This window comes from Capra hircus, chromosome 29 (genome assembly GCF_001704415.2).
Source record: "Capra hircus breed San Clemente chromosome 29, ASM170441v1, whole genome shotgun sequence".
Lineage (NCBI taxonomy): Eukaryota > Metazoa > Chordata > Mammalia > Artiodactyla > Bovidae > Capra > Capra hircus.
This window is the reverse complement of record NC_030836.1, coordinates 25,831,872-25,841,379: the sequence shown is the minus strand read 5'-3', so window position 1 is coordinate 25,841,379 and position 9,508 is coordinate 25,831,872. Positions and strand designations below refer to the sequence as shown.

Sequence of the window (9,508 nt, the reverse complement as noted above, 5' to 3'; positions counted from 1 at the left end):
GTTAAATGTTTCTGACAACTCTTTCCCTAAATGTTCTACAATTTCCGTCTCAAAACAACTAAAAGAATTAAAATTCAGTCTACTCCCCAAAAAGGGAGTCATCCCTAATTTTGACAAGAAATATTCTAGCTTCACCCAGGGCCTGTCATAAACACAGCAAATATGTGTTAAATAATTATTGAATAAAGGATTTAGTAAATAAATAAGTCAGTGAATTTTTAGTTCAAGCCTGTGATAAATCTCTATTTAACAGATTTAGACCACTTAACTTTAAGTTTATTACTTTACCAATTTCATCAGAAAAATCAACTACAAAATGTATGCTTCATGGAAGAGTTCTCCGTGCAGTTTCCTTTCCTTGCCCTCTTGAGGCCCCAAGTACAAGACTTCTGCCTGCTCTGTGCCTTTAACCTGATTTGGCGGGATGCTCCCTCTCCTCCCTCATTGCAATTTTCCACTGATTATAGATAGACAACATGTCCCTTTAGGGCAAGGCCATATAAGATTTATATTCCTAAATGCTTCAAAATGTATATTTTACTAATTTAGTTATACATCCATATTTTTAATTATTAAAATATATGATATACTTATTTATTGGGGATGCATTTTCTATTTAATAATTGTTATGATTAAGTTGTTGTTATAGACTGAATGTTTCTGTCCCCCTAAAACCCACAGGTTTAACCCTAACTCCGAATGTGATGGTGTTTGAAGGTGGAGTCTTTAGGAGGTAACTAGGTCATCAGACTGGAGCCCTAATGAGTGGGATTAGTGCCCTCATAACACAGACCCTAGGGAGCGCCCTCGCCTTCCTGCCATGTGAGAAGACAGGAACAAGACAACCATCCATCAACAAGGAAGTAGAGTCTCACCAGACACAATCTTCTAGCACCTCGATCTTGGACTTCACATCCTCATGAACTGTGAGGAATAAATTTCTGTTGATTATAAGGCACTCCATTAATGATATTTTGTTATAGCAGATTGAATGGACTAAGAGAAAAGCATAACTTCCATACAATGAATTTCACACATCTTAATTTACCTGTCAATGAGTTTACCAAATCAATACACCTACGTAACCCACATCCTCAAGAGATTTTGAAGGTTTCCATCATTTCGGAAATTCCCTCTCAGCCCCTCCCAGGCCATTCCCTCTGCCTCCAGAGGCAACTACTGTTCTTTATCATTAAATATCAGGTTTTTTTACCTGTTCATGAACTTCGTATAAAAGTATACACTCTTGTGTAAGTCTTCTTCTCAATAAAATAATTTGAGAAACAGTCGTGTTTATTCCATCCCCTTTATTGCTGAATAGAAGTCCGTTGTCCAGATATGTCCCAGTTTGTTTACGCACTCTTCACCTGATGGGCATTTGGGTTGTTTCCAGTTTGAGGCAGCATTTCTCTCGTGCCAGCTGGGCCTGGTGTTAAGCTGTCAGTAGAGGGCTCTGGAGGGACAAGCAGGATGTACCGCCATCTCTTCCAGGTCCCGTGTCCTTCCTTCCATCCAGCTCCCGGGGTGCTCTTCTCACGCACATGACACCCACTGGCACTCTGGCGTTTTTATGTTATTCCCAGCCGCTGAAGTTTCCTGGCAATTGCTGTGGCCTCACAGCTGGATTCCCAAGGTGTTCAGCAACATTCTGTCTCCCTAACAATACATGAATACTACAGACTAGCTGGCTTCAACCAGAGAACTTCATTCCTCACACGTCTGCAGGCTGGAAAGTCCGGGACCAAATTGCAAACCAACTTGGTCTCTTCTTGGCCAGCGGATGGACACCATCTCGTTGTGTCTTTACAGGAGAAAGAGAAAGCTAGCTCTCTGATGTCTGTAACATTATAAGGACTCTAATCCTTCCAGCCCAGGCTTCCACACTTATGACCTCATTTAAACTTATTTACTGTTTTCATCTGAACAGCTCCATTAGGAGTTGGCTTCAGCATAGAAATTGGGGAGGGGGGACACATTCAGTCCGTAGCACTGGCCTTTCCACTGCTGGCTTCCAGGGAACTCAGAGGCCTTCTACCCCTGCCCCATGTGCGCTGCCTTCAGGTGAGTTCGCAGGAAACCCCAGCTGCATGCCCAGTCAGTTCAACTGCACCCCTGAGCGGTTCCATACCAAGCGTCATGGGTACAGGGGGGACGTCTTGCTTGTCAGCTTTGGATTGGGACACCCAGCAATCTTTATCAGCCTTCCCATGGGCTACAGGCTTCCCAAAAAGATCAAAACCTCAGCTTTCTATATTTCTTAATCTCTTAGTAGTTAATCCAATACCAGTTAATAACACCTCGTATGAAAATTTCCCTTTATAAATCACTAACTGCTTTCTTAACACTCACATACACAAGTAGACTCTCTGTCCTGCTCTCTGCCCACTAATATTTCTGCAAGTGAGCTAGGTAAAATAAGAGGCTATGAAGAAACATTCATAAGCGAGGAGGCTCTATGTCTACATTTAGGCTTCAAATAAGACCAAAAAATATAGACCATCAGGAAATAGTGTTGGAGGCAATTCTGGATGGCACAGAAAGAAACTGGTTCATAGACGGATTTCTAAGAGCTGCTGAGTAATGAACAGGGATCAAGGCGGCAGTCTCTGGAGCAGGATTCCACCCTCCAGTCCTCCTGGGCCGTGTCCACACCCCACACAGAGAGCTCCGAGGACAGGCTAGGAGACTAGACCCCGCAACAGCGAGGGGACAGGACATGACTGCAGGGAGTGAGAAGGCCTGACAGCGAAGGGCCTGGAAAGGGCTCCAGGGTCCCCAGAGGGGCCTGGAGAGGGAGCGGGTCTGATTAGGGGAGGCTGGAGAGGGGTCTGTCCTGAATGATGCTGAGATTGTGTCCAGAACCAAACACACAGGCACAGACTCAGCCTTCACGTCGGTGTCCTGCCATCAGTCCTGGAACTAACAGGCTGTCCTTATACCAAAGAATGACACACAGTCTCAGGATTACATCTCTTAAGCATTTATTAGATCTGCTGCCTTCTGAGGACAGAGAACTCTCTAGGTCATTGTCCCTCACTTGGGGACTCACTTTGCCATCCCCTGAGCAGAGATAGAGGCAGCTCAGTACTTGTCAGGCAGGCCAGCAGGTCTGAAGTGGTTGGGGTCTTTGCCACTCCGGCCCCATTCGTTGGCAAACTGATCGGCCCTCGAGTCCTCCCGACCCTGGCCACTGGTCGTACCCTTAAGCAGAGGGTCTGTGAGTCTCTGAATATTTTCTCTGGCATCACTGGAAAGGAGGAGGGCAGGGAGGGGATTAATACAGAACTATGAGCCACAGCCCTACCCTCCCCATCTCTCCTCTTTCAAGGGATCAATGACTCTGAGAGGAGCCAAGGAAAGAGGGGCTACAACCCTGAGGCTCCCTGGGCTCAGCCCACCTCAGCCCTGTGCTGGGCGAACAGCACCCACAGGGGGAGGGTGGAGAGTCACCTGTCTCACCAGCCTTGCTCTGGTCTTCAGCCACTCAGACCTCACACTGGGCACAGAGCAGGAGGGTGCTTAATAGTAGGAGGGCCCACAGCCTATAGGAAACTTCTCCAGGGCTTGGCCCCTCCAGGTTGTCCTAGGCAGCCAAGCTCTGCTCACCCATCCCTGCATCCCCAGGGGCCCTGGTACCTGATCACTTTAGCAGCCCAGACACCCCCTGGTCCCCTCTGGGCAGCGTCATAGTTTCCGCGGGCATGGAAGTATTTGTCTGCACCCTTGTAGTTGGCTTCTCTCATGTCAGAGTAGGCTCTCCACATGTCTTTAGCCCCTGGAAAGCAAAGCACATGGAGTAAGGTATCAGGGGAGAGAAAACTGTGACACAGCTTACAGAAGAATCAAGGAATGAGAAATCTTCCACTGACTTGGTTTCAGCCTGTGGTCATAGCCCACAGATGCTGTAGGGTGAGAAGAGCACTCCTTATACCCAGTTGCCTGCTCCTGGTACTGGAATGAGAGTCACTGGGGTGGGGTGGGGAGGGGCTACAGCTGTGGGAGCTGTTTGTCTGACCCCTGTGATGCTCTCTCTGTGCTGCATCTCAATGAGGGCTCTACCCGATATGTTTAAGGACAGAGGGAGTTATTATAGGACAGGATTCTTCAGCAGCATTCTATTGAAATTTGAGACCAGGTACATTGTCGCTGTTCAGGGCCATCCTGGATATTATAACATGTCTAGCAGCATCCTTGACCTCTCAAACTGTTCCCCAGTATGACAACCGAAAATGCCCCCAAACATCACCAAACGTCCCCAGGACACAGTTGCCCTGGGTCCAGAACCGCTGTTGTAGAGGAAGCTGCACATGATAAGCTCCGGGGGAAGTGGGTGAGTGAGGAGGTGACATGCAGGACAGGTTCTGAGAAAGGGGCAGACATATAGCTGCTCTGCTCTGACGCCTAAGAAATGTATCCCTGCCTCATGAAAGATCACTTGTGACTTGATTCCCCTGCCTGTTAGGTGAGTGAATGGAGTCCGGCGAACTCTCTAGTCGACAGTACTGATGATGTGGGCTGCTTGAGGCAGTGGGTCTTTTCCTCAGCCCTGGCTGCACTTTCCAATAATCTGGGGAGACACTGAAAGGCCCCTGAGCCCTCACAGCCCAAGCCAATCAGCTTCCTATCTCTGGGCTGGGCTCAGGCAGCAATAGTGTTCATGGCCCCCTAGGTAACTCCAAACTGCAGCCATGATTGCTCAGCCCCCGGCTTGAGGAAGTGGTGCTGGGAGAAGTCTACTCGGTGAGATCCTGGGCCTCAGGCTCAGCTGAGTTCCCACCTCGGTCCTGCCACCTGCTGACGGGCGCTCAGTCCGTGAGTGACGGACTCGCTGCTCTAAGCCTCGGTTTTCTCCCCTTCATGCCCCCTCACAGAGGCTTTCTGCAGGTAGGTAGGTGACCAACTGTCCCAGCTTGACCAGACTGCCCCTGTCTTCATGCAACTGCCCCAGCTAGTGCTACTAGTATCCTGGAAAACTCCCCAGCCCTGGGCAGAGCAAGACAGTGGGTCCCTCTAAATTGCACGTAAGAGCCGAGTTTGTTGCGGAGGCTTGAAATTTGTTATTAGGTTTACACACACACACACCTTTTTCTTTTCATTTGTACAAAAAGGATCTTCACGACCCGGATAATCACGATGGTGTGATCACTCATCTAGAGCCAGACATCTTGGAATGTGAAGTCAAGTGGGCCTTAGAAAGCATCACTAAGAACAAAGCTAGTGGACGTGATGGAATTCCAGTTGACCTGTTTCAAATCCTGAAAAATGATGCTGTGAAAGTGCTTCACTCAATATGCCAGCAAATTTGGAAAACTCAGCAGTGGCCACAGGACTGGAAAAGGTCAGTTTTCATTCCAATTCCAAAGAAAGCCAATGCCAAAGAATGCTCAAACTATCGCCCAATTGCACTCATCTCACATGCTAGTAAAGTAATGCTCAAAATTCTCCAAGCCAGGCTTCAGCAATACGTGAACCGTGAACTTCCTGATGTTCAAGCTGCTTTTAGAAAAGGCAGAGGAAGCAGAGATCAAATTGCCAACATCTGCTGGATCATGGAAAAAGCAAGAGAGTTCCAGAAAAACGTCTATTTCTGCTTCATTGACTATGCCAAAGCCTTTCACTGTGTGGATCACAATAAACTGTGGAAAATTCTGAAAGAGATGGGAATACCATACCACCTAACCTGCCTCTTGAGAAATCTGTATACAGGTCAGGAAGCAACAGTTAGAACTGGACATAGAATAACAGACTGATTCCAAATAGGAAAAGTACATCAAGGCTGTATATTGTCACTCTGCTTATTTAACTTCTATGCAGAGTACATCATGAGAAACGCTGGACTGGAAGAAACACAAGCTGGAATCAAGATTGCCGGGAGAAATATCAATAACCTCAGATATGCAGATGACACCACCCTTATGGCAGAAAGTGAAGAGGAACTAAAAAGCCTCTTGATGAAAGTGAAAAAGGAGAGTGAAAAAGTTGGCTTAAAGCTCAACATTCAGAAAAACGAAGATCATGGCATCCAGTCCCATCACTCCATGGGAAATAGATGGAGAAACAGTAGAAACAGTGTCAGACTTTATTTTTTGGGTCTCCAAAATCACTGCAGATGGTGATTGCAGCCATGAAATTAAAAGACACCTACTCCTTTGAAGAAAAGTTATGACCAACCTGGATAGTATATTCAAAAGCAGAGACATTACTTTGCCGACTAAGGTCCGTCTAGTCAAGGCTATGGTTTTTCCTGTGGTCATGTATGAATGAGAGAGTTGGACTGTGAAGAAGGCTGAGCACCGAAGAATTGATGCTTTTGAAGTGTGGTGTTGGAGAAGACTCTTGAGAGTCCTTTGGACTGCAAGGAGATCCAACCAGTCCATTCTGAAGGAGATCAGCCCTGGGATTTCTTTGGAAGGAATGATACTAAAGTTGAAACTCCAGTACTTTGGCCACCTCATGCTAAGAGTTGACTCATTGGAAAAGACTTTGATGTTGGGAGTGATTGGGGGCAGGAGGAGAAGGGGACGACAGAGGATGAGATGGCTGGATGGCATCACTGACTCGATGGACCCGAGTCTGGGTGAACTCAGGAGATGGTGATGGACAGGGAGGCCTGGTGTGCTGCGATTCAAGGGGTCGCAAAGAGTCGGACACGACTAAGTGACTGAACGGAACCAAACCAAACCAAAAAGGCTAAAAAAAGATAGGAAACAGACTAAAGCAGGGAGAGCATCACTGAGTACAGGAAGGACCAACAAGGTGCTCTGAAGGTCTCTGAATTATCCAACCAGGAAATGGAAGGTAGGAAGAGAGGAAGGGAGGGAGGGAGGAGCAGGGCTGGAAAGACGGGAGAGGAGAACAGACGGGCCGCTTTCCCCCTACTTCATGCAATTGGTCTGAGGGAAAGTTCGTTCCATTTCAGACTTGTTTTCTGTCTTCCATTCAAACTGCTATTTCAGCTGGGAATGATGCTTGTTCTTTCTCTAGTACCTGATGGACATAAATCCTGTGCTTTTCAAACTGTCTGGAAAAAGCTCCCCCAACACCTGTTATATTCTACCACATAGGGGAACACCTCCTAGGATGGCAGCTCCAACCCTCAGTGGTGTTTAGGGTGAAGCCTAGAGGCCCAAGGATGCCATCGCCCCTCCATCGGCCTTACCTTCATACGCCTCCCCAAGGAAGGACAGCCACTGGCTATGGACTCCCAGCACCAAGGAGCAGAGAATGAGGCCTGTGAAGAGCTTCATTGTGCTGAAAGGAAAGGAGAGGGTCAGGAGACACGGACGAGCCCTGCACCCCTCTCCGCCTGGGGTTTGTATGTCGAGGGGAGCCTGGCTGTTCATCTCCACTAGACTCTCAGTGATCCTGCTAGGACACACTGCAGTTGGACCTTACTCGCAGCCTCAAGCCCTCAATTCTGAACCCACCAGCCCTGAACCCAAGACTGTCTAAGCGATCACCCAGATGGCTTTGATGGAAGAAGAGGACAGTTGGGTCCAAGCTGTGTCTTACTAAAGCAGCCTGTCGTTAATCAAAGAGCATTTCCCATGCACCACTCTGCCAGCACTGACCACATATAGGAGAAAGAGAAATCAGAAGAGTTATGTTTTAAAGCAAATGTTTTCAAAGAAATGGCTCCTTGAAGTGGTTTCTCACCTGATCCCCAGTGGAGGAGAGCTGCTGGCCCCTGCCTGCTGCAGAGAGGTGGCTGTATTTATACTGAGCCATCACTGGGAGGGTCGGGGGTGAGGAGAACAGCTGGACTGGTACCCGGGGAGAGTCCCTGCAGGTCATTTCTCCTACATCTGCAAAGGGTGACTTACCGGACAGCAGTGGCTGTCCTCATCCACAGGTCATTTCGCTGGTTGTGCAAGCCTGAGGAGATGAGGGAGGCCTGATCTGCCTGGTGGCCAATATCAGGAAGACGGCTGTCCTGTCAGCAGTGGAGGGACTGAGGCAGGGCCCTGGGCTGTGGCGCTCCAAGATGGCGGCCTCCAGGCTGCTGGAAGGTGTGTAGTTAGGGATGACGCCTCCAGCCTGGACCTTGCTTTCCTGGTCATTTCCACAGGATGGTCCCTGCTAGAAACTAAATCCTTTGAGTTCATGTCCAAAGCCCTTGAGCTTCAAAACCGACAGACCAAAAAAAAAAAAAAAAACCGACAGACCAGCCCCAGGGAACCTCATGGGTGCCCTGAGCTCCTTCCACCGCTCCCTGAGCCAGTGCTGAGCTGTCAGTTCCAGGGCACAGAAAGCCCTCTCAGTCTCTTAACCATGAACGGTCAACGCTTACTAATGATTTTTTTTTTTAACTATAATAAAATAAGAGAACCTTTTGGACTTGATAGAGGTTAAGTCAATAATCTGTAACAGCCGTTGTCACAGTGTATTCTCTGCAAACCTGAGGATCTCTTATGACCCTTTCAGGAGGAGTCTATGATATCAGAACAATTTTCACAATAATATTCAACAGTAATATTCTTTTCCTTTTTCATTCTCATTTTTCATGAATGTACTGGGTGTGAAAGTTTATTGATACACTTTTAGATTTCTGCATTCAACTGAGCTTTAAGAAACTACCATTTGTCAAGTTTTGGTATCATATCAAAGAATAGTCTGAATTATCTTAAAACTCTGTTAAAATGCTCTGCCCTTTTCCATCTATGTTTCTGTGTAAGGCTGAATTTTTTTCACCTTACTTGGGTTCATTCTTCAACCCAAATAATGTATTATGACAGATCGGGCGCAGGGTCAAATGTGAGAACCCAGTTATCTTTGATTACGTCAGATATTTTTTAAAAATTTTGAATATAAACTTACTATATTTGTTATTATTTTTTTTGTTTTGGAAAGAGATTATTTTCATTAAAATATATTATTTATGTTAACATAATGGATTTATTATTATCTTTATTTATTTGACCATTTATTAGACACTCTGCAAATAGTTTTTCATAAATTAACTCAGTCATCATAAAACTTAATAATATCATGAATGATATATTATTGTGTTTCAATATTCTTTAACATTTTTTCATTCTAGCGTGATAAATCCTGATAGAGTCTCCATAAATAAAAGTTCTCTGAGGTCTTCAATAATTTTTAAGAGTATGATGGGACCCTGAGGCCAAACAGTTTGAGAATCATTGCTCTACAGCAAATATTATGTGTAAAAAAAAAAAAACTTCAGGTGCATTCTCAAGAAGGCCAAGGATAAGACATGGATTCCTCTCCAAATCAACTAGTTTCACATTCTCCTGGAGGACCTACCCAGTACTAAGACAAGAAACAGGAGGAGGGTAAGAAATGGAAGAGAAGAAATGAAACCATCATTATTTCAAGATGATACAACCTTTTACATAAAAAATCCATCAGCATAAAGTGGACAGAGGAGGCTGGTGGGCTACAGTCCACGGGGTTACAAAGACTCGAACATGACCGAACACATGTGCACAACAAAGCCTTTCAGAGAATTCAGTGAAATTGCCATGTTTCACATTAAAAAAATCAA

At 46.1% G+C, this 9,508-nt stretch overlaps 1 protein-coding gene across 1 annotated transcript; it reads right to left on the bottom strand.

The window, feature by feature from the left end:
- LOC102168699 (serum amyloid A protein) lies at positions 2,959 to 7,953 on the bottom strand. Its single transcript, XM_005699543.3, has 4 exons — positions 7,657 to 7,953; positions 7,160 to 7,251; positions 3,637 to 3,775; positions 2,959 to 3,247 (listed from the first exon to the last, which is right to left on the bottom strand). Exons 2-4 carry the CDS (start codon positions 7,245 to 7,247, stop codon positions 3,082 to 3,084), a joined length of 393 nt encoding a protein of 130 aa, XP_005699600.2. The 5' UTR covers positions 7,248 to 7,251; positions 7,657 to 7,953; the 3' UTR covers positions 2,959 to 3,081.

Excerpts from the sequence above, each read along its gene's own strand:
- LOC102168699 (XM_005699543.3), bottom strand. The coding sequence starts at position 7,247 with ATGAAGCTCTTCACAGGCCTCATTCTCTGCTCCTTGGTGCTGGGAGTC. Across the intron at positions 3,776-7,159 it reads CCTTGGGGAGGCGTATGAAG|GGGCTAAAGACATGTGGAGA; the intron begins GTAAGGCCGATG and ends TTTGCTTTCCAG. Across the intron at positions 3,248-3,636 it reads TGGGCTGCTAAAGTGATCAG|TGATGCCAGAGAAAATATTC; the intron begins GTACCAGGGCCC and ends CCTCCTTTCCAG.